Genomic DNA, 26979 nt, shown 5'->3' on the forward strand with positions numbered 1-26979 from the left:
TGAGAAAGTTCCTCGCGCGGGGAATAATTGAGTTCCTCGGAAGCCAATGCGGTTAAGTTTGTAAAAGAAGGATTGAGAAAATTAATGTTTTGGCTTCTGAGGTTATTGTACAACATGTTCGGAAGTTTTAAAGAGAAGGACTTTCTGACCTAGAGGAACCGAAGAAACGAATGAATGCTTTAAAAACTGAAAAGAATATTATTCATTCTATTAAAATTTACGAAAATTAGGAAATATCGAAAAATCGACTTAACCGCATTGGTTTCTGAACGTTTTAGTTAATAGTAGAACTGCTTTATCCGTCAAAATGACTAGTTTAAATCGTTTAAGTTACGTTACTATTTATTTGTTTAACGTACCATTTAAAAAGTTTAATATAAGTAGCTTGAAAAGCTTCTCAAATTAATTATGTTTTAAATTGTATTTCTATATTATATTCTTAGATATATGGTATGTACTTGTCACTTGAATATTATAACGAGTATCTGAAGAAATTGAGAATAATTTATTGTTACAATTTTTAGAGGGATTACGCATCAATCGTGTGAAACGCTCGGTGGTTTTAGTGTTAACGCAATCCCGGCTGTGTATAATTGGTAGGAGTCTATAAGTGAATGGGTCTAGTGTTCGAATGGGATCGTAGGTGTGAGGGTAGATGTAATAAGCTAGTAAGATTTCGAGTTACTTTGGATATTTTTGTGAATAATAGAAAATAAGATGAGATTGTGCTAATGGCATTTTGAGAAAGAAATTTAACATTACGTGGGACTACGTTGATCGTATTCTTCTAAAGAATTCAAAATTATATAGGACTATGTTATTTGTATGTTCCATATAAAATTTGAAATAATATAGGACTAAGTTAATGGTATTATGCTGAAGAATTCAAAATGCCGTAGGACTACGTTACCGGTCGCGAATGTGTTAATGTCGCAGCCGAATCTTGATTGTGAGACTTAATTGGGCGGCTAACATTTCAGGTTAATGGAGACTCGAGAAGGAATTTTTTAGAATATATTTGCTAAATTCGATCGTTTATAATTTGGGATACATTTTAAAAATTACAATTTAAGCAGTCGGGTTATTGAGTTTACTTAATCTGACGTCTTACTGTGCATTTAGCAGATGGATCAAAGCACCCATTTTGAGTTTCTTCTTTTACAATTTCTAGAACAATACACATATTTTTCGAAGAAACTTTTAATCAGATTAATTCAGTAATATGCATTTTAAAAGGCATTGATGCTGAAAAGCATCAAACAATGTACAAATTTCTTTTTACGCGTATTACATATCATGACTTTAAAATCGTTAAAAATGTAACTGCATACTTTTTACTGCAAAATCCTCAATACCCGGAGAAAAAATATGTTCGTTCTTCGATATATAATGTCGTTGTTTTAAATAAATGAATTTGAATTTTTCAGTGATGTTTCCTATATGTTTGTCTTTTATTTGAATTTGAATTTTTAATTTAGTTAACAGTTGACTTTTCATTTTTAATCGACAATTTTCATCACCATTAATATTTTTTATAAATTAGTTAATTAATAGTATTAATTAATTAGTATATTTTCAAATCCATACAGTAATAACTGATTGAAATATTATTAGCATTGGAAGTAATTCGTATTTGAGATAATAAAATCAATTATAAACACACAGAAAATTTGTTCAAAATTTCTTTATTGTTTATTAAGAATATGTAGTGCATTTCTCAAGTGGACACGAAATACGGTCAATTAAGTTGTTTAAGAATTACATAAGTACAATGCCTATGAATAGAAATACGTAATGTGTACGTTGCACACAACGTCGTTAACTGTGCAGACATTTCAAATTAATAGATCGATTCAAATAAGCCGTCTTTTCATGAATAATAAAGACAACTGACACTTAAACTACCGAGCAATTAGAACTACCTATTTCCAGTTTTTTATAAAAATTAGAATAATACGTTTCCTGAGATTCGGACAGTCAAGTACACAAATTGAATTAAAAAACTTTCGCAAAAACGCCTTCATAATTGAAACATTCACAAAATAAAAATTCTGAAGTGAGTCAATTTCACTCATCCGCTGGTTTTAGTGTTAATGTATTCACATATACATTTGTCTATTTATTTTATTCACTTTTTCACGCGAAATTAATGAAGAACACGATTGTGTTACTCATAGACTACAAAATACGACAGGAAAAGGTGACGCACGTGTCCCACACAAGATACGTTTATGCAATATAAATTGTAGACCGATTTCACTAAAAGGATTTTATTGAAGGTGGATCCGTATTTGGAATTGGGAACGGAATTTTTCGAAGAAGTAGGTGGTCCGCGATCAGAAGTGTGTCGACCAGATGGCGAATTTTTGTTAAAACCAATGATTAATTTCCCTAATGAAAACGCAACTAATGGCAACCTACAAATTACAATAGTAATAACTTTGACCGTATGGAAAAGTACGTATTGACGTTAAAAATTGCATGGTGCGGAAAATAACGAATGAAAATTATAAACGTTCAACGAGAAAAACAAGTTCTTTTGAAAGTCACCTTCTTTGAGACAACAAAACTACTTATATGGACTTTTCAAATTGAAATTTTGTAAAAAAATATTGTAACATTCTATTTGATAGGGGTACATCAATACCTACAGCGAAATGATGGCAGCAGGTGTGTTGCAGCTGCAGCCTATGAACGAAACGACAGGTTTCACCTACATTTACTTTTTTGAATGCAAACACATGGCATGAAAGCGAATAAATGTTAAAAATTCGTTGATATTTTGTAATCTTTTAAAATAATCTATAATATATTTCATGTGTGCGTATTAATGATAATAAAATTAAAAATTTGTTAAATAATTTGGAACATAAGACCAAGCATAATATCGTTATAAAATAACTTTGTAAATGATGAAACCTAGTGGCGAAACGTAGTTACGAAATCGAAATAAAAAAGTTGAAGTAATATCGTATAATAATGAAAACGACATAAAACGTCCGACTGATTGGACTGTTATGTGAACAGATTGAAATCAATTTTTTTTTGTTGAAATCTCCACGAATAAAATTTTTTCAATGGTTGTGTTCGTGTGGCAAAATTAGGCAATTTTATAATTATAAACATAAAATGAAAGTTGAGTGCGCACTAATAACTGCTTCATTAAAATTATTACAGAAATATTATCGCTACTATTTAAAAAGAGTTAAAAGAAGATTTATTTAATTGTTAAAGCAGAATGTACGGTACTGTGACAAAGCAATAGTAATCTCTATTTTTTATTCACACAATATTCGAGCAAGTAAAATTATACATTTAATAATTGAAATTCGCCATAATTGTTTCCATTTGTTCAATAAATAGAATAAAATTATAAACCTAATGTAAGAGTAGGAAAATTCTGTCAAAATAGGATTTCAATCATTTTAAATTTATATTATTTTATTTATTCTAATTTATATTCTGATATTCATTAGCTATATTACTATCGAATTATTTATCTTCTCCATTATAACCAAGAAACTTGCAAAAGAAGAATGAAGATAGAAAAAAGAAAGGTAATGCAAGATTGTTGAATTTCAATCTGATTAGCTCGCAAACATAAACATGAAGTTGTAAAGTGGATGAATATTACTGTTTCCACTGTTTATGGATACATTGCATATTTCGAGGTAAAACTGCAATTTCTCTCAGCAACTTGTTTTCGTGATGAATAATGATGCTCCGTTACTTTGAAAGTAAGAAACTGAAAGTGAATATTAGTAATGCACCAATAAACACATCTCCGCATCAAATACAAGAACGAAAGAACCATATCTACATTTGATTTCACTAAAAGAAAGAAAATATCTATTGCTTCATATCTATCAGAACGTTTTACTTATTCAGGCACATCATATAAAATTTGTCTCGAAGCTTGGTATTAACTATCACTTATGACAGTTGCATCTTATATACAGATGTTTATTTAACTTTCCTAAGATCCATTAAATTGTTTAATGTAAAAGCGATATGGAGTAGTTGATACCGTCCGGTATTAAATACTTGCTAGTCTTATCACGTATATAGATGTTTATTTAACTTTCATTATATATATGTTCCATTTTTAATACTTTTTATATGGTTTCAACATTTGTTGAAGCTTTTAGTTAAATACATTTTTAATATTTTTAAATTACTCTTTCCACGATCACATTTTTGGGTTTGATCGAACACTTTCTGCGAGAATTAGCAGAGAACAAAGTGTCGTTATTTGTGGAATGAATAAATAAATAATAAAAAATAAGGCTTACAAGTATAGAATATTGAATAACGTCAACTAGTCCGTACTGCTTTTACATGAAACGATTTAATGGATCTTATGAAAGTTAAATAAACATCTATAAGTACACAAGATATAAGACGTCAATCAAAGAAATAAGTAACAACAGAGAAATGTACCCCATATAACGATTCGAATTAACAAAAGGTAGACATAGTAAATTATAAAATGATAAAGAAACTACATAATATGCATTATCTCTTTAAAACAAGAAAAAGAAGAATACTTAATCCTGTATGGTCCTATATGCTTTGAAGTCACATGTATATTTATCACCAATATATTTTCATCTCATTGATTTATTTAATTTTACATGTCAAAGTGGCGAATAAAATGAAGTGCTTAATTAACATAAACTTTCATACGCTCAGGTGTGAAAGTTCAACATCATCGTAATTTTAAAATCACAAATTATATTCGTTTTAATACAATTACTAACTCTTTGTACTCGATTTATTTTCAATGTTATTGGGCGTAAATCATTTACTTTTAGGGAAATTAATTAAAGTAATTTGCAGTGGTAGAATTCAACGTTTTACGTGTATTCTATCTATTATTATTATAATAAGATTTAATTTTTATAGTCTTTTAAAGAGTGGCATACGACTGCAAAGGGTTAAATCTATTGAACACATCATTAATTTGTATTTACAGGTTGATATTTATTTATTCTATACTACATCCAATCTTTCATAGTCACGAACAAAAATTCAGCCTATAGATGGTTGAATAAACCACACGACGATAACAAAGAAATCAAGCTTATAAACGTGACACACAATATCTATACAAACACACGTACGCATAAAACTTCATCTTCATCGCGAATATGGTAACACGAAGATCCAGCGAAATTCCGGACAATTTACTGCACACGTATACACATATATTGTTACAATGTAATTCTATCTACATTCTTGTTGCCCCAATTCCATCGCTTCCAGCGGAGTATAAATTATACTCGGCGTTAAGAAAAATCGATTCACTTACGACATTCAAGAATGTCGCCATCAGTAACTATATATTATAACGTATACGGGGCCGTGCGTGCACGCTGTCTGAAATAGATCCACGGGACAGGCTGGATGAGTGGAATTGGATCGAACATCGAGTTGTCGAATCGTATCGAATGTGGGTTACGTGCAGACACCGAATACTTCCACTTCCTTTCGTGTGTATCACGGACTTTCTTTCATGCACGAGGTAAAAGTGTATCCGCTCAAGATACGGTGGGCATTGTGCGTTGCCGGTTAGTTTTGCAATTCTTATTCAAATCGGCCAGCCGACTCTGCATTCCTGAACTGCCCCTCCCCCCCTCCGCCCGTGTTCACGTGCTTATCGCGCCCAGAAGGATTTATCTTCCCCGAGGATCCACGAAATCCGCCCACTAATCTCTATTCACGATATCTCCCGTGTGTCTCGATCGTGTGTCCGTAGCACGCTCAACTGAACGGACACAACGAATTTTCTAGCTTTCATCGTACCGTTACCATTTTTAGGGTTACACCGTGGATCCGATGTGACCGATGACATAAGTTCGCCAACGAAATTATGCTTAACTCGTCACAACTGTTAGCGCTGGAACTACCAAGCTTCAATAGGATTCATATGTAATCCTTATAAAAATTGTAACGATAAATTATGTTCAGTTTCTTCGGATATTCGTTATAGTATTTGAGTGAAACTATTTATTTTTGAATATTGAATGCTTTTAATACTATTTAGAGTTTGGTTACATATTCTGAATTTACTTTCCGACTTTTCCAATAACGATTATAAAATTAACTATAGGACATATGCAAAACTCAATTGAGGAGAAATGTTTCGTTACCATTTTTAGGGTTACACGGTGGAACCAATGTGACCGGTGACATAAGTTCGTCGATGATTCATATGTAATCCTGAGAAAAAATGTTTTTGTTTTATATTTGGATATATTACTTTACTACTTAATAGCACTTAATACATAATACAATATTTTCGGAGTAGACATAACTTAATTATAATGAACTCAGGATGTTAATTTGTCTAAAAAACTTAGGCACAATCTGAATACTGGTGGCATCACTCAGGTTCGTCTTCATATCAGATTTAATGGTACAGTTGTTTCTTTTAGAGGAGAAACGAGGGCAATTTATTAGAATGTGTTTAATACTTAGAGTTATTTCGCAAAGTATGCATTTAGGCGGAGGTTGCTTTATTAGTAAATATTCGTGTATTAATCTTGAATGACCTGTTCCGATGCGGGTGACTGCAGCGTAATGTTTCCTGGTTAATACTGGCTTATTTTGACTTTCTTGTAAACTGGGTCTTACTTCATGGAGTTTAGTTGGAAGAAAGCTGATAACAACAGATTATCTTTAGTTTCTTCGAATATTCGTTATAATATTCAAGTGAAACTATTTATTTTTAAAATTATTTCGAATATTCAATACTTCTAACACTATTTCTACCGAAAGTATCAAAAGGCACTTTCTGAAATGTTCACTTAAAATTATTTTCCAAGTTTAGTCGCGTATTCTGAACTGACTTTTAGACCTTTTCAATACCGATTATCATATTAACTATAAAAATATGTTCAAAATTCAAATGAGGAGAAATGATTGAACTGGGAAAATAATTTTTAGTTGAAATTTCACAATGTGTCTTTTGACATCTGCAGAGATAGTGTTGAGGTATTAATAATTACAAAACAAAAACCCGAAATTAGTCATATTGACTGGTACGGTAGTTTTAGTGTTAGGTACACCCGACAATCGATTTACGCGGTACTTTTGGTAAGCGAGTCTTTTTTTTACACGGTAAATTAGAACTATTCACGCGGTAGTTTTTACGCGTGATCTTAATTTACGCGATCCGAATTCAGTGACACCGAATAAAATGTACTTTTGTTTTCTTACGTGTCATTATTATTATTATTTCTTTCCTAATCTATGTGAAATAAATATGTATTCCTGAAACTTATACCAGCTCTTTTTTTCAATACTTTGTTTCTTGAATTCAGCTGACTTTATTTACACGATTTTCATTCGTGTAAAACAAATCCACGTGGAATGTAATTTCGCGTAAATCGAGGGTCAGGTGTAACTCTGTCTTTTAGGATTCTTTTGAATCTTCGGATAAACATTTGACAAAATATTTTATTCGCGCTAAAACTTTAGCTTTAGATTTTTTAAAATTCCTTTATAGAAACTCTATATTGAGGCTTTAATTGATTTATTATTCAGTTTTCGGATTGCTAAATTTCTTTAATAATTCTTTAGAGAAACATATTTTATAAGGATTGCATATTAATCATATTAAACGCTCGGTAGTTCTAATGTTAACACGTTGATTGCGAATTCTGAATCTTATGTGTCTCTTGATCCATCATATCCTCTCTTGATAATTACTTTATAAGAAAAAAATTAATTGAATAGAAACTTAATTTCCGTGTTTAAGTAGCAATTGACTCATAATAAAAAAGAAACTTCTGTTTCCCTTTTTATTTTGAGAAAAATCCGAAAAGAGACAAAATCATTTCTTAAACTACATTACTAAGCAATCGATCAAATTATTTAAATATGAGTACTTTATTTTATTAACCCATTAAGAATAGGTTATTTTTAACCAGTTAGAATTTATAATTGATATATTCAATACGGTAGAAAACCTACTCCCAAGGTCCCCAAGCTTTTGAAGATCAATTGCTCGAACAGGAAGAGTTAATTGAAGCAGGGAGAATGGAAGATTAACACTTATTTCTTACGGAGATTTTTTCCTTAAGTGATTAATTCAATTTTGATTATAGAATATGAAGACATATTTTTCCAAACGGAGGGAGCATCGGACGTTGTATTTGTCATAACTTTTTTTTAAGCATTTAGGAATATCAACAGTTTGGCAAGGCAAATACAACTTTTGAAGTACCGAAACATATGAAAGAGCCTTCGAAGAATCGTCAGTACTATTTTGCAAGTATATTCTTTCAAACAGTTTCGCTGCAAACTATTATATTTAATACCCTTCAGAGTTCGGAGTGTAATATTATTTCAAGTAATAATTGTATTATTTGCATTAGTATTTTATATTAATTACATTGTTATAAGGCATTAGATTTTAATTCAGAATTATAAAGTATATTATATAGTTCTTAAGTTTCCAAAAAATCATATTTCTTAATTATTTCCCGTAAACTTTCCCGTGATAATATAAAAATAAGGAGGTGCAATAAAATATTTAATTTTCAACCTAAAAATTAATTTTTTTCATATTTACGGAAAGTAAGTCATAGACTTTAAAAAATCCGCAATAAGGACCAAATTTTTGTATCTCAAGTTTGTTTTTCAAAAATTCTTTTAACGTTAAATATAACTTCAGTGATTAGTTGTTCTACTAAACGTCCACCAGAAGAAGAGGACGCTGTAATCAGTCTTGAATTTCTGTGTCGATAAAACAGTCTAACCTATGGCCACCGACGAGAAAGAAGATATCAAACTGTACATCTTATGGTACTCTGTGTCTAGTAGTCTGAAATACTGATTGTGTAAAAAGTATTTTAAGTCTATGTTTAATATCTTTTATTGTTATTCCTACCACTTATAGCGCTGCCATGCAAATCCAACCCTAGTCGATATAACAGGTTGTAACACTAAAGATGGTAAGAGGGTTCATGGGCATACAAAAGCGTGTAACAGAATTTTACATTGGATGTTACATTTATCCTACACCTCGTCTATGGAAATACTCAACTGTTGGCAAAGATGGATTGATTATTTACATCTATCGATACGTTTAAAAGCTTCTTTAGTACAATCTTTTTTTACTAGAAACCATACACAGTGTATTCTAAAATCGTCCTGACACACCAACTGTGTATGACATTATTATCAACAGACCATTTATTGCATTAGCTTCTTAAACTTAACATTAGGAGGTCATAGGCAATCGCGAAGGTAATATTAAAATATATTTTCAAAATTAATGTATATACTGTTATTTATTTACCTAAGTGATTAACTTCTCAAAATAAAATATAAAAAAATTTGAAAATACATATTTTAAGGATCAATAGGACACTACAACACTAAAATTTGGAAACTTTCGAAAAGTGAATGTAGTCATTTATTTTATACATAATTCATATAACGTTAGACACCTACGTAGAGCCGAATAATTAATGTCGTAGGACTTTTTTTGTTTCGAATTTATTAAGAATATTTTAATATTAATTTTCGTTCTACTTGGAACGTGCATATGAAATATTTATATATTTATATGTATAACATGCATAGGAATTTTCTTCATTATTTTATTGTACAAAATTTATTCTTCAAAAGTGTAATAAACATAAGTTGTATATAAAATGTATATATTAATGACATATTAATATATATAAATGTAAATATTATATATATTTAAATATTATAAAATTAATATTATATATATTTAAATATTATAAATTAAATTCTAAAAATAAAGAATAAATTTTGTACAGTAAAATAATGAAGAAAATTCCTATGCATGTTATTCATGGTGTCCTAGCCGTTGTGCTATACCTGCAAAGAGGATGACTTTTATGAGAAAAAGTGAACAATAAATATTGAAATCTATTCATACAAATTTCTTTTCCAGGAAAATGGAGTGTAAAACTTCCTTTCACAAGGGTGTAAAGATTTTCCGTAGAGACACAAAAAAGTACTTTGTAACCTATTTTATAGGATAATACTATATAGAATAATGCAATGCATATATACTATAAAATCATTTACAGAAATTTAACACACTATGCAAAAACTCGTTTTCCTCTTCTACTGATTTCTTGAAAAGTCAGTGACCGTGTAAACTGAATGCTTTAACATTAAAGCTACCGAACAATTACATTGACTTTTTAAAATCCCTGTATGGAAAGTCCAACGGTGCATCTATTGAGACTTTAATTGATTACAATGCAGTTTGCGTATTGGCAAATCAATTTCTTTTATAATTGCTCACAGAAAGAGCTGTTATCTTTGTAATAATTACGAAAACAAGAAATCAGGAAGGGGTCATTTTGACCAGTTTGGTAGTTTTAGTGTTAAATACAGATTCTAGAATTATCTCAAAATAATAGGATTTTCTATTTTCATTGCCGACGTAAAGTTAAACAATCACAGAATTATTCAAGTACTTGCTTGTTTGTAAATATTTCTAATGTTAACATTAATTCATTTTTCAAAATATAATTATAGGTTCAAGCAGCATCAACTAGCTTCGTGATACCAATTATAACAAATCGAACTATTATTGATGTACCATTTACATTATTTCTTATTAATATTTTATTTTCAGATCAATATATTCAAATTATTATCAATTTATTTCAATTTTAAGTTATAAAACTATTAACTAACGACATCTTCGACACAGCTTCGAAAATAAAATTTCTATGATCACGAAAATTGACAACGACGAATATTCCGAAAAAATATCTTCGTGTCACCATAGATACACAAAATCATAGGCGAAAGGATTCGCGTAAGTATATTTACTCAATTCTTAAAGGCAACACCCGAAACACTGTTCTAAATGGCCACTTCTAAATCGGAGGATCCCCTGGAGCTATTTTAAAACAATCTCATTAACGCTCCTGTAGTCTTAATAGAAAATGGATGGTGAACGACTTTTGGTAGAAAAGCAAATATCTCTTGGACGAAGCGCTTTCCGCTGTCTCCTCTTGACTCGACGTTAAACGTTTGCGGCGGGCCACGCAAATAAACACAGTCGAATTTATAGAACTGGAAACCGCGTACGCGCTTCGGCTTTATTCTTCTTCGAGAAACCTGCGGTCTTCGAGCAATCGCCGCGACTCATCACCAGTGGTTTTACTAGTGAATCGTCTATGAATGAACGTGAATACACGCTATTTCCCACCAGACGGTTGTCTGACTTTAACGCAAACTGCGGGGTGCAAAATACTGTAAATGTGTTTGGTACTTGCTCAACCTATCGACGATTTCAGTGCAGTGCACGCGATTAGGAACGGCATTTCTCGATTTCGAACTGTCGTTTTTGAAAAATGTAAGTTCATTTAGATACTCAGCTTGAGTTTATTACAGGAACAGATTTCTTTCTTGATTTTGATCTTAATGAAGTTTGATTTTACGATACATATTTCATTGGATGTCGTATTGAATTTCTGTGTGCATGGTGTTTCATAGTTGGAGGAGGAAGCTTTGTGAATAAGTTTCGTGAGTATGAAATAAAAGAAATATTATGTTAGCATAGATTTAAAGATGTGTTTATAATGTAATAATTTAACAATTGTAATATAGTGATTAATATATTGGCTACTAAATCAGTATACGTAAGCTTCTTACAAAATTAAAATAATTTGTGTAATATAGCAGGAACTGAGAAATTAATTATGAAAATTAAATTTTGAGTTTATTAAAACAATGAGATCATTCGTGGTTGAATAACACAGCAGTCGCCGTATTAAATGTGACATTTACCTGATTTGATTATTTTAAATATCGTTTGTTATTAATATGAATTATAATTAAATATGATTTTTATATTACACGTCCCATTTTCTGTTACTCTATCTATTTTCATCATTCTTTCTGGATTTTTTTTATTTTAAGACGTACTATTCTGAATGTTCTATATTCTGTGGTGTTGACCTTTCGACAGATTTTTTATTTCTGGAGACAGAAACAGAGCACAAGGTGTCAAAAGTGAATTACAGTGAACATGTGGCAGTGAAATTTCATTCTTTCTCAAAAGCTTTAAAATTGGTTTTAAAATTCTGTGAATACCTCTTATCAGATACTTGTACTACTTTATAATAATTTATTATCAAAATCTGCTTTATATAATACTTAATTTCTAATAAAATCTTTAAATGTCAGAAATGACACAATATATTTCATATAAAGTGCACATATTACATTAATTTCTTAAATGTATACCAAGTACGAATGTGTATATACTTTTTTATATCATTCAGTACAATTTTTGACCAAACATTTATAATTAAACTCATTGTTGTGAAAAATTCCTATATATAATTTCTTTGAAGAAATGTAAAATCAAATATCATTTATTATAAAAGTATATTATTCCGAAAAATGTAAAAAAAACCTTTTTGTAACAAAAAATGTAGTTAGATAAATATTTTTGTTTTACAAAAATATTGAAAAAATAATATATTAAAATAATATAATAATGATTTATAAATTATGCGATGATTTTAATAGTATTTTCGCTGTACTTTCATTGTATTAATTTAGGCGTTCCTGAGCGCATTAAATAAGACCAAGTCAATTATTCTGAATAAATACATTCATTATCGAAATCAGTTATTCGATATTTAAATTCAACGTATTCTATTTTGTGGCTGAATTAAGATTAATTGATCGAAGAAAGAACGAACTTTAAACATTCAGTTAATCTATTTCATGCCTGACAATAATATATACTAACCTTGAGTTTCGTTTAAACACATTTTAACACACGCCCCTATTGTTATCGTCTATAAACTCATTAAAGGCGTAATTTCCTGAAAACTGCTAAAATCTTCTATTAATAGATGACAGAACCGTATCACGAGATATAAAAATGTCGAAGCCTGCAGCATTGTAACAATCTCCTTGCTAGTAAAAAAGTGAAACTGTACAGAATCGCATATGGCAAGCTTGGGGCTATAAAAAATTGGGGCTGTGTATCAATGGAGGGAAATATTTACTAAAAAAATAATTGTATACAAAATAACAGCCTTTTTTTACCACACTTCTATATTTTTTGCATAACATTCGAGAAAAATAAAAGAGAACATAGTTTTACAAGCAATAAATCTTTTATAAACAAAATAATACTGCATACTAATTTCTTATGTTCGTAATATTTTTTGGGAAACAAAGGAACTTTTCAACGTTTCAAAAATTTCTCGTTTCGCGCGTAATGAAATGGAAAAATGAAGCGTGCACTCGTCTAATGCAGGATGAATGTATGTAGGATATATTTTCATGAAAAACCAAAGAAGAACAAAGGAGAATTACACGCGTATCCGAAAAAAGAAAGAATTCATCGTTGAAAGAATTAGTACCATTTCAAGCGTTAAGATGACGTGTACACTCGTCAAGCGTAATTAACTGGTTAAGGTCCAGTGAACCGTAACGCGTACTTAGTTGTTTAACCCCTTGCTCTATGACTTTTTCCCCAATTACGCTCAACAGAGATATTTCATTTTTCACAATTCACCAGAGAAGGAGAACAGTGTACATTTATATATATATACGTTTACTCAGAAACATTAGAATTAATAATAGAAAAATACTATTCAACTCGGAGTTGGAAGAATTAAGTGATATTTAGACTTGTTAAATTCTATTTAAAATCTTCCCCGCGAGTCTGACACGATATTGCAGGGCAAAGGGTTAAAGTTAAAAGTTCAATGCTTCACCGGTTCACGGTGCACTCAAGCAGTGGACGTTTCTAGCAGCGCGTTTGTTGGGATTAGTGCATGCAAATGTGACGTACTGCGAATAAACGTATTACGAAGACTCGCGTTTCACAATCTTACACGTGTATTCACGAACGAGAACAGGCAAAAACAATGGTCTATATCGAGATCCGTTTACCAGGGATTCACGATCGGATGCGCGCGAATTCAACGAACCGTTAAATCTAACTCTTTCTTTTTTCGAGAATCGAGACTCCGAGCAGAAGAAATTTATTTCACATTTCCAATTTATTTTCGCATGATGACTCAGATCCATTTTGTTGCACTGTGGGGCATCGTTTGCGTCATTGGCTTTACGATATACATGTAGGTATAACGATATAATTCCTCCCAGAAATGGATTGCGCTCGAGAACCAGGAACACGAAATTCCATTGCCGGGAACACCTACGAATAATGTGCCACGTGTTTTAGAGAAAAAGGGAATACATTTGGTCATCCCATAAATAACGCGGTTTCTTACATTTCTTTTAGTTTCACAAGTAACGACGAACGAAACTGTTTTTCATCTAAAATATAGCCTCATTGTCTGTAAACCGTTTAGCTATACATTGTAACTACTTGAACAAAGGTTTTGCTTATCTTTATAAAAAGAGAATTTGGTCATTCCATAAATAATGTGGTTCTTTATTTTTCTTTTATTTTTAGAAGTAAAGATGAACAAAACTGATTTTAACGCTGAAACTACTGAGCAATTGGAGTAACTTATTTCTAAGTTTTTATACAAATTAGAGCATATTTCCCAAAATCTGATCAAAAAACCTTGTCATCATTTTAATATTTGCAAACTGAAAATTTTAAAATAGGTCAATTTGACCCGTCTGATAATTTTAGTGTCAATTTAAAACATATTCTCCTTCATTATCTATAAATTATCTATCTATACATTATAACTACTTGATAAAATTTTTTTATTTATCTTTATCTTTGAAAATAAGAGAAATATAAAAAACTGCATTGTTCATGGGATGATTAATATTTTTAAAGGAATCGTCGGCTTTTCAGTTTATAAGAATTTATGGTAGGGGCGTGAATCTTTCTAGGAATGGATTCACAGTCAGGCATAGAAACAGAAAATTCCATTGTCATTTTAAAATAAAAGAACTGTTTGAATTTTAAACGAACTTTTCGTTTTGTCGGAAATATTCGTATTTTGTTTTTAGCTGTTGGATTCTATGAGCAATGGCTTTGGAATGAAAATATACGTGAAAAAGGAATAGTTAGGAAAGTTTTGTATGGGTATTGAAATTGTTAGTGTATTTATGGATATTGAAATTGTTAGTGTACGTATGAATATTGAAATTAATAGTGTATAACAATTTATTAATGTATGATATAGTAGAGTACGATATTTACAAAAATTCGGTGACCTCGTGACATAATGACTTTACACTGACTTTAAATGGTAAATTATTTTGAAATTTCAGTTCTGCAACTTAAAATGAATAATGTTGTAGAATGTAGCAACAGTAATAATTACAAAAAGTTCATTAAAGTAATTAGATCGTACGCTAGTATACAATATAAAGCTTATTTTTAATTACCCTTTCAAATATCTGTAATAACTAATATTTGAAATTCGATAACGAAAATATAAAAAAATAGTAGAAATGCGAATACTGTCATTAAACGGTAATAAAAAATTATTTTAATTTATTAAAATTGTATAAACAGTATTAAGAGTATTCTGAGTGCTTTTTGGTGTCTTTTAAAATTTGATTAGAATAAAAGCTAATAATTTTTGCTGTGTGAAATCAATTGATGACTGAAAGGTCTCTGTCGTGCAAAGGGTCAAGATCTTAAACTCTTGAGTTAAGTAAAGAACTGAAGCCTGAGTTATAAAAAATGAATATGAGAAAACGACCAACCAAAAATCAGATTGCAGATTCAATCTCTGTTTCATTTGCTTCTGCTTGCAATTTCTTGATAACGTCTGCCTCGTTTCGCTTTTTTACGTATTTATGGTATAGGATACATTGCATTATTTCTTTTTATCCCAGTATTTTTTTTATAATTAACACAAAAGCAATATAAAAAATTCAATAGAATTTCTTTTCTATAATCAGGTTCACTTATTTATTTACTGATTATAAGTTCTTAATTTTCAACAAATTTAACTCGAATAAACAATTGGCACTTAATCACCATATTATCATTTGATCACAGATAACATCAATGATGGCCTTAATCGTTTGTTCAGGGACTATATATACATATTTCAATGAATCCTCGCAAACCGCTGAACGAGAATACCTTGAACGTCCTAATACCCAATTCGTTTTCCTTTCGCATGGATTATAAAAGGCTGGCTATCGTGGGATCAATAGGTACAGCTACCATAATTATATGATATTGCATCGGAAACCTCTCTCCTCAACACTGTAAATTTAATGACGCAAAGTACATATTGATTACTTTCCCAACGTCGCGAGCTTATGAAGCCAGATGAAAATATTGACTTACCATTCACAAACAAGCTTAAAGTAAGAGAATATGTACTCTGCTCCTTCCGCGGTGTACATATTCGAAACGGTTTTAAACTAATTAACTCAAATGAAAGTATCGTCTGAATTAGGAGACTGGAAGGAGGTTTCCGCGTGATCTTGCTTTACCTAACTATTCCCACTAATAACTGTTTTAAATTTAGAAATTTATAATAAATGATAGTTTCGAAGTTATAGGTAAAAAATGAACTGTACCCTTATTTGAAGATACTGCAATGAAGAAATATGGCGATTAAGTTCCAAATGTACATTTTAGTTAAACTTGTTGAAAATTAATAATATTACACTTTAGAAAAGAAAATTTATTGACTGTTGTATATTGGCTTTAATTATAAAAAAATATTGCCGTGTATTCTATATAATAAATGCGTAAAAAGGGGAATGAGGCAGATGTTATTAAGAAATTGCAAGCAGAAGCAAATGAAACAGAAATTGAATATAATGTTTTTTTTATGAAAGAGTAAAATTTATAAAAGTTTCTTCGGAAATTTTTGTTTCACAGTACTTTTACTTTCGAAGACATAATAAAAAGAAATTGAATATTGTGTTCACAGAAAATTCTCAAATTTAAAAACATTCTTGAAAAGTGTTCTGTTTCACAGTGCTGGTCGTTTCGAAGCTGAATAGCAGTATACGAAAACAAATATAACAAAAAGAAATTGAATATATTATTTCCCCGTAAAAATTCGTTCACAGAAAAGTAGTAAGTTTGAAAACATTCCTCGGAAATTTTCTATTTCGCGGTATGATCGCTTCGAAGTTCTATATGACTATATAAAAACGAACATAACAAAAATAAATTAAATATAATATTTCTCCATACAGCTTCGTTCACAAGAAAAGTATTAAACTTGAAAACGTTCTTAGAATCATTTCTATTTCACAGTATCGTTTCGGAACTCTATATGACTATGTAAAAACAAATATAACAAAAAGAAATTAAATATAATATTCCTCTATAAAGCTTCGTTCACAGGAAAGCATTAAGTTTGAAAACATTCTTCGAAAATGTTCTACATTGCAGTACTAATCGCTTCGAAACTCAATATCAATATACAAAAAAGAATATACCCCAAAAAAAATGGAATATTATATTTCTCTGTAAAACATTGTGTTATTTTAAAATACTTCTATTTCGCAGCAGTGATCATTTCGAATCTCGACATAAGGGCCACCCACGAACTTGCTTCGTTTCCTTCTATCATGCGAACCAGAAGACTCCAGGAGGATGAGGAAACTGGATGACAGCAGATGGAACGATAGAGTGATACTGAATGTCGGCGGTGTACGTCACGAAACGTACAAGTCGACACTAAAGAAAATACCCGCGACTAGACTTTCTCGTTTAACAGAGGCTTTGGCTAATTACGATCCCATCTTAAACGAGTACTTTTACGACCGCCATCCAGGCGTTTTTGCACAAGTATTGAACTACTACCGCACCGGGAAGCTGCATTATCCGACAGACGTTTGCGGGCCACTCTTCGAGGAAGAACTCGAGTTCTGGGGTCTGGATTCTAATCAGGTCTGCAGCTTTCTTTATTATTTCCGCAAATGACGTCTCTATATTAGGTTGACAACTAAATCCCTGACATTTTGATTTTCGTGGGCCTGTTTTTATCTATAGAGTAATGAATTGTCTGATAATAGAAATTCTAAATTTAAATGACAAGCATGTCCTATGAATAAATCTCAGGTTATAAAGGTTTTTTGTTTTCACTATTTTATGCTGTTCGCTTTCAATTTGTAGCATTGATGTATGTTTTTCAACTTAACAAATTATCATGTTTATGAAACGTGAAAGCTAAGAGCTCAGTTGCCAACCTAATATGTACTTCGAAAGTGTTATATATTAATCAAATCGCTTAATTCTTATGCATCTTTACCCTAATCTTTATATTTTTTTTAATTTTTATGATTACTTCCTTATTTGTTGTGCTGGAATAGTTCCATATATTTTCTCCATTACATTGTATATATTTTTTGAATATAACAACTAGCAGTTCATTGATATATATATAGAATATTACAGTGTAAATGTAGTGTTCCCCCCATAACGTCGCGTTTTAATCAGTACGAAAAGAAGCAAGTCCTTGCATGGGACTGTCCACACAAGTATGAAGCGTTGATGCTGGCCAATGAGGTCAAAGACGAAGTAGCTTTTACTACTCCCGAGTGTCTCGTTGAGCTCTCCGAGTCGCGAGATGTTATGAGGGAAAACCGTACTTGCCCACGCCAGTTAATGAACAAGTGTGAAAACAAATTTGGAGTCTTTGTATATAAAACTATCACCATTCAGTTTTATGACGTAAATTTAAATTATTGTACTGTTATTAAAAGTTATTCAATGTTATTCAAAGTAGTCATTTTATTTTGTGGAGAATTTTCGTAATGATAAATATCAGACTGACCTTTTTCTGTAATGTACAGAAATGATATGTACACTAATTTGTCTGTTAATCATTCTGTATAGAGCGGTAGATTTCGAAGCAGTCTAATGGCGTAATGCAACAAGATTATCAATGGGTGAAAGACATCATTAAGAATTTTGGAATAGAAACATATCAACGTGCATGGCACGTATTTCCAGCACAAGTGGTTAAAATTGTCAAAGAGAATCGCTGAATTGAGTGTTCTCTTTCTGCAAAAAGATGTGACATTTTTAAAAGTGACAATTTTATCTTCTCCCTTCCTTGCAGAGGTTCCTGTTTTCTTTTATGATATATCCTGATGCAAATTTTACAAATTGTATAACACGATACCTTTATAACCATAAACATGGCCGCGGCTTTCTTTCCCGTTGCCATTTGAAATGGCACCGAATTATTTCGTAATAGTGAAAACGAGTCAACGTAACTAACCACCATTGTCTATCTATTCCATGGTTTGAATCGGGAACACAAATGTACTTTGACACCGCAGAAAACGTCTCTTCCGGAATACGCACACCGTGCAACTGTTATTGACCAAACAGGTCAGAAACGTTTGCCTGATGACAACTGGAATCTCAAAGACATATTGTTAGCCTTGTTTGTTAATTTGAGACCTTACTCTGAAGCATTAGCTTCTGTATTACTAAAGCTAATAAAGGGATAATGCAATGTTTCAAATGACTTCGTAATTATTAAAAGGTGTAAATATTGTAAGTGTAAACAAAGAGTTTGAAATAATCTATAAAAGCGTTATAGCCATAGAATATTGGTTTTCTTGAAATCGAGTTTGTAAATATTTATTTGTAATTTTTTACATTAATTACTTATATACGAATAACAGGTAGAATGTTCAATAGAATTATTTTATTTCTTAACTTTTGTCAATGAATGTACAATAATATGAACCTTTCATAAGAGAACTATGTATACAATAATTTAAAAAAGAAGGAATGATAGATTATTGTTATATGGCCTCTTCACCATTTAGTACGATATAGGTCATTGAAGCCTGTCTCTTTTGTCTGCCATTGTGTATCGAAGCTAATCGTTCCTAAATACTTAATTTCCGTCTCTGAAGTGCGCTGTTGACAGAATTAAATTTTATTTTTGCGTCGTCGACACAGTTTCATGTAAATTCTAGGGACACTTAAATATATTATTTATACATATGATTTTTTATAAAAGAATATCAGTATCCTTTTAAATATATATTAGTATCCTTCATATAGATATTAATACTTTTTCATACTGATTTCGAAAACAGTAATGGTCTTATGCGTGCTTTAAAAGATGATATTCTTGTACGAAGTATTATTTTCACAAACATTTTGTGTACTGATATAAATAGCAAATAAAAATATAAAATCATCTGTCACATCTTAAAAGCATACAGCACTGGATGAAATACATCCAAAATATTTTCCTCCAGTATGAAATCGTGTGTTCCTCTAGCATATAAAATGAAAATATTATTACACAATAACTTTTAAATAATATTATTAAATATTTATTGAGTAAATAACTATTAGACTCGCATTATAATTTAAATGTATTTTTCTTACTGTAGCAATGAAATTATCGACAAGTCAAAATTGCTGATATCAATTTAACTTCCTAAAAAAATTCAGTATAAATTATAATCATTGAAAACATTTTCACGATGTCAACGTCATCACATGCAATTTATAAATGATAATGTTATCCGATAGTTATTCTAATGTTAATTAGTATCGCATAACCATACAAAATTCGATATTGTCGATTATAATGTAAATTTTGCTGTCATTTAATTTATCGTAACTGCTTTAAGTCTACCACAATTTAGTCCATTAAATTCTCATCCCGTATTGATTAATGCTAATCAATATTACTTAATCTTCCTGCCGTTAATTCTTCTCCTTTTTTCGACAAGTCTGAAGAGATTTCACGTGTCGTAATTATAACAATTATTACAAAACCGTGATCAAATTATACTTCAATACTTAATACACTGAATAACTTCAATACACTGAAAACCTTATAAAAATATAATCAAACCATTCCAGGCTCACTGTACAAAAACATCCGTACCGCTGATAATAGAAAAATAAAACAAGCAAGGCAATTCTGAAGGAAATAGCTTCTTCAGTTATCTTGTATACATAATGAATACAGTTATTATTACAATCTATGTTCTTTCATTTGTAATTTTAACACTGAGGCTGCCACTTTTTTCGTATCAAAGCTAAAAGGGAAGAGTTGCTTATAATTTCATATCACAATTCTTACGCCACGCTGTTATCTATACTATAATTTATGAAAGAAGAACCCTTGGAGATACTGCATAACATAATCAACGAAGTTTTTATCGTTTTTCGAATAATTAATTTTTACATCTAGAAAAACCAGAGCTGTTGCCCCATAGAAATTTTTAAAAGAATTTTTCATGAAATTTTTAATCAATAATCTGTAAATTGTATACTTCGAGCTCGAAAAGTTAGCGAATTTCCGTTTATTTTAATTATACACCGGAATAGTGAACACACTAAAAAATACACGTTAATATAAATTAAATAATTCCCACTATCATTCACGAAAAACGTAAACATTGTCTAAATACTTGCCTACAAATGATTACATATTTCACATTTAAATTACAAAATTATCGCAGCCAATTAGCTTACCATGACCCTTTTGCACAAAATATTTTAATAAGGATAATAATAGTTGCCCAGGTCTCACCGCGTGAAGCTTGCTGCGAGGGACCCACTTAAACTTTCGAATTTAACTCCTTGCCCTCAAATTTGTTTCTCAGTCACGATCGATACAATTATTTTGTGATTCAGAATTTTGTGAAAAAATGAAGAAGAATTCAAATGTTATGCTTGTTAAAATATAATCATTGACGGTAGAAGGATCACAATTAATTTCAATTCAAAAGAATTCAGTAATATTTATGCTTGTTAAATTCTATTTAAAATATTCACCGCGAATTTACCACGTTATTATAAAGCAGGGGATTAACCCTTTGCGGGCGAAGATTGTTGAAAGTATACAAAACCTTTTGCAAATTCTGCTAAATTAAACACTGAATGCTGAAATCATAGAGAATAAGGAAACTGTGTACTGTAAATCATTTGTTCACAACTGGGTATTCCAAACATGGTATTCACCTTCGTTGAAATTTTGATGTAACAGAAACTGAATTTAATATTCACCGAAATTGATAGTCCGTATAACAATTTATTTAACACTCATTGAATTTCAATTTAATATCAACTGAATTTAATATCCACCGAAATTAATATTCTATCGTAACGTATTTAACTTTCATTTAAGTTTTATTTTAACATGAACTTATTTTATATTCACCAAAATTTATATTGTATCGTCTTTTATTTAACTCGCACAAATAACGGAAGATAAAAATATGCAAATATGAAAATTTTCGTATTTGATCGGGTGAAGGAAAATGCGTGCATATTTCGCGATAGTTTATTCAGCTTTTATTTATTTTATTCATTTTCATTCTAATTCGATAAACATTGGATCAGTATATCTTTTTGAATCAATATCTTTAGAAGTACAGTATAACAGAATGAAAAGAGGTCAATTTTATAATATGTATTTATATTACGTATGCACAATAATTTACAATCTTTACTTTGTCTTCTTTTCATTCGTGTTTTTATTTGTATATCCTGTACGTAGGATACATGTAATTCACATTTAAGTATAAGTTGCATAGGAATGTTTAATATATGGCATGCATTTTTTCTTAACACTACAACTAGAATTACCGAGCACTTAAACCGTTTTTTAAAATTTCTTAATGAAAGCTATAAGCGTGAATTCATTAAGATTCCAATTAGCTTGTACTCCAGTTTATGTATTACCGAGTCAGCTTCTTTAATCATTCCTTAAAGAAACGTCTGTACCTTTACAGTCATTGTAAAAGAAGAAATTAAGAATTGGTCATTTTGACCCGCCTGGTAGTTCTAGTGTTAAACAAAACCTGCTTTTATCTCGGAAACTATTGAGTTTCGGACCTATGTTTACTGGAGTGTTTTTACTCAGTTTAGTGAGTTGCGTACGTCCTATAATTTAGAAACACCCTGTCTAACAGTTTCAACTAGTTATTTTCGGAACGTTTTCAATCCCTGAATGCAAATGTCCCAGGTGGAACCATGCTGTTGGAGTACGTACAGCATCCACAGGGATACCCAAGCCACGCTCGCGATACTCGATAAGCTTGACGTGGAAGGCGAGAAGCTAAGCGACGAGGAAATCGCGCGGCTTTTCGGCTACGAGGAAGAGTACAACAGGGGAACCTTGTCGAGATGGCAAAAACTACGGCCAAGGATCTGGGCTCTTTTCGATGAGCCGTACTCATCCCTCGCGGCGAAGTGTATAGCCTGTGTTTCAATACTCTTCATCTGCCTCTCGGTTCTCTGTTTCTGCTTGAAGAGTCACACGACAACGAAACGGTCGAGAAACAATCAACGGTACGCAGAACTGTTGCGATCGGAATCGGCTTGGAACAAGGACGACGCTGATTCTTATCCCGTGCTGTTTTACCTGGAGCACACGTGTAACGCTTGGTTCACTTTGGAAATTATCATTCGCTGCTTGGTACGTATCAAAAATGTTTAGATATAATTAGATAGTAAAGATGATTGTGTTTGGAAAAAGGCGATTGGTTTATGATTTTCTTCGTGATTATTCTTATGAGATTTATTTTATTGTGATAGGCATCGGTAAAAAATATTAATCTATGTAATAGAATAAGGTTTTATTATTTATGGTCTCGACAGGGAAGTTTAATTTACAAAAATTACAAAATATAATTTCGTTCTTCTTTTAGGATAGTTTCCTATATAGTGATCCATTTTTCGAATCTACTTTTTGGATTAATGTTTAGTCATTTATATAAAATAGTCAACAATATTAATTGCTTCTTAAATATTCTGAAATAAATTCTGAAAATGATAGATCTATTAAACCATATTCAAATTCGACAAAATTGTAGTATGCCCTGAAATGGAAAACCAATTTCCAACATTTTGATTCCATTTAAAAAGTAGATTTCGGTCGATGCTTTCAAAACAGTTGTTAAAACATTCGAATTGAATGGAAGTTCACCAATGTAGACGAGTTTTTAATTTTGCAAACAGAATGAAATCGAGGCCAAGTACTTACAAGAGATATAGCGAATGAGGAACCAATTCAACGTCTAACTCATGCAATTTTGCCATTGCGACAGTCAACTTGTAGAACGACGCTCGATTCAGTTGATTCGAAAGTGGTTCATTTAGATGGCTTTTCAATGTTAACTATGTCATTTAGCTGAAATTTTAATAGAGGTCACGTGATAAACGATACTTTCCGTCAATAATGTTGCTCTATGAATCTTTATGTTATTTCAGGAGAGGACAATTTGCATTTTTATGTACATATGTTTTCGGTTATGTACGGATAACAATGAATAGCATTCTGCAGTGTTTGTTAGTGGCCTCTAATGTACAATAACACTCTATAGGACACCCTAACATATAAATGAACCCCGTTATTAATGTTTTCAGTCATTGCAATGAATTACAAAAATAAATTGTTTACTAAAAAAAATCCATGTATTATTTTTATTTTATGATTATTAATTTATTAAAAATATATATGCTTTTTACAAAAATAATTAATAATTCTTATAAGAATAATTCAGTGTAATTGCTTTTATATGTTAATTTTCCTCGTACTGCTCCAAAGCCATAAACCATATGACCGTCATTATTAATGCAGCGTTTGCTTTCCCTCAAAACAATACTTTCTTACTATATCGTTCCGTTCACATTAAATTGCGTATGTCGTTCAATGACTTTTACTTCCTCTATAAGATAGTGTTATCAGATTTATATAATTTTCGGTGAAAATATAATATCGTTGCAGTACAAGTTTTGCTCTTCGAAGTGTGCGAACTAATTTCGGATTTCCTTATTAAAGAGTTTAACCTACATTTTTATCTAAAATGAAAAACCCGACAATGTGATTTTACAGAAGAAAGCAAGAGCTATCGAATAATATAATATTTAAATATATATAATATTAACCAATATTAATGAATATAAGTAAAAAAATAGAATTTTTAATTAATATTAAAAACATAATATTTATCAACAAGCAACGTCACGGATATATGGTACAATCTAATGGATTCTGGCATTTAATATACCTCCCATATTTTAATTAATTGTAGCGTACCAAATTTCGACATTTTAATTTGTTTGTTACAGTAATCGACTCACGTTGACTTAGTCATTAACCCCCAAACCCCAAATAGCATTTTGTTTCCTATAATTTGCTGCGTGGAACGTTCAATTAATTTTATTAGATGTTTTCATTTAAGCGAAAGCGAAACTATGAAATTAACTTTTATTTGACACATTGGAGACAGAAAGAAAAATAAACTAATAAAACTTGAATCGATTACTGATAATCTATTGATGCAAAAATAGGAATGTGGACTGTATAGTGGAAAAATATTTCAAACACTAATACCTGTGATAATAATCATTTTACAGCAGCATTTTTGTTAATTAATTCGGTGTAAGAAGCATATTTTCTACATTCACCAATTAAAAATAATCATCAATATTTCCTATTTCATTTTTCAAATTCTTTTTGCTGCACAGTTTGTTATTTACAATTCGTTATTTTATGAACAGCCATTGGTTTTTCAATTACGAAAAAACGAAAAGGTTACAGTTGTTGTTTCAAATTATTATTAATACGTTCGCTACCATCATTCTTTTCGATAACAATCCTCGCAGTAACAATATTTTATTAAATGCAACGTATTTTCATTGTGGAATATTAAAAAAGTTATCAACATTTCCAATATTATTCCATGCGTTGCAGTTTTTGATTAGAGCTATCAAAAAATTAATTTGTGTTACCTTTGTTCATCATGTAAAATTATAGTCGTTATAAAAATGCAATATTGACGGCGATTATATTAATTGACTCTTTTTGTAAATGCATGATAAGAATTTGTTATTTATAAATTGTTACATTGCCCTGTTCAAGATATTACAAGTAATATTGTACTAGATATAAATATTCTTGTCTTCACTATTGCTTATACAAATAGATAATTATTATCTATTACAATATACAGGGTGTTGCAAAAAATGTTACCACATAAAAGTACGTTGATTCGTTATAAACATTGAAAGCAAATTGTACAATATATAATAAATAGTTCATAAACAATCAAAGTGTGCTAACATTTTTTTGCGATACTCTGTATATTAGATATACATAAATGTATATTATGTTTCCATATGTATTATTAATAATATACATATGTATATTAGAATATATATGACTTACAATGGCGTTCAAAAGCTCCCAGCCAGATTGTTTCTGGAGCTTTTCTTACACAATAAAAACTTTAAGAACTTCTTGTTATTATGGCATATAAAAGACATATTGCATGAGAAGATACTGTAAAAAAATCAACACCATCTATTCTTTATACATATTTGTTTAGAAATAAGTAATAATAATAAACTTTCGAGCACGCCAAATTAAATACTCTTTATATACACAATTATGAAAACAAAATAGTACGGTTTCTTTTGTAGTATTCGTCCATGTAAATATGTCCTTATTTATTATATCAACAAAAATTCCTTTAAACTCATCCTATCGAAGAAAAATTCCAAAAACAATCTGGCTGGGAATTTTCGAATGCCACTGTATATTAATTATATATTAAATATATAATATGTATATAATAGGCTTATTCAATAGATGGATCTATAATAGATAGACTCATTCAAATGAGAAATATTGTTTAACGTACAAGAATCGTCGGGAAATGAAATTTTATTGTATAATTTTATAGCTAGTTCTGGTAGAACATATCTAATATTATTGTGTTAGGACAAAACACATTCCCACGAACAGCAAGTTAGCAAGCTATCTAATTCGTTTCGACACAAGTTGTTAACAAAAATGAATTAGCTCACCAGGTGGTTAGGCAATTTCTCGGCAGACCATATGATTTAATTGCTCGCTACCGCAGGTGACAAATTATTAGAGCTAATACAGTATAATACGAGACACTTATACGAGCGAATTGTTATTGCTTTAAATTATTAGACGTATCAGCGAGCAATTCGCAACTCTTCATACAATGGTTTTCTATTTTATACTGTGTACACATAGAGTCATTTGAAATGTTCTGTCATAGCAATATTCA

At 30.6% G+C, this 26979-nt stretch overlaps 1 protein-coding gene across 8 annotated transcripts in view; it reads left to right on the forward strand.

Annotated features, from left to right (window-relative positions):
- LOC116428649 (potassium voltage-gated channel protein Shaw) overlaps positions 1-26979 on the forward strand; it is a 41335-nt gene that overhangs the window by 8065 nt on the left and 6291 nt on the right. The window contains exons 1-4 of one of the 8 annotated variants that reach the window (XM_031980539.2): positions 11016-11359; positions 11500-11529; positions 17453-17833; positions 22899-23351. In XM_031980539.2, the coding sequence (XP_031836399.1) occupies positions 17537-17833; positions 22899-23351 (750 nt within the window). In that variant the 5' untranslated portion in view covers positions 11016-11359; positions 11500-11529; positions 17453-17536. Of the gene's footprint in view, positions 1-9236; positions 9256-11015; positions 11530-15985; positions 16132-17449; positions 17834-22898; positions 23352-26979 lie in introns of those variants that run through there. The other 7 variants (XM_031980544.2, XM_031980536.2, XM_031980537.2 and 4 more) reach the window with 7 other exon arrangements.

Source organism: Nomia melanderi, chromosome 1 (genome assembly GCF_051020985.1).
Source record: "Nomia melanderi isolate GNS246 chromosome 1, iyNomMela1, whole genome shotgun sequence".
NCBI lineage: Eukaryota > Metazoa > Arthropoda > Insecta > Hymenoptera > Halictidae > Nomia > Nomia melanderi.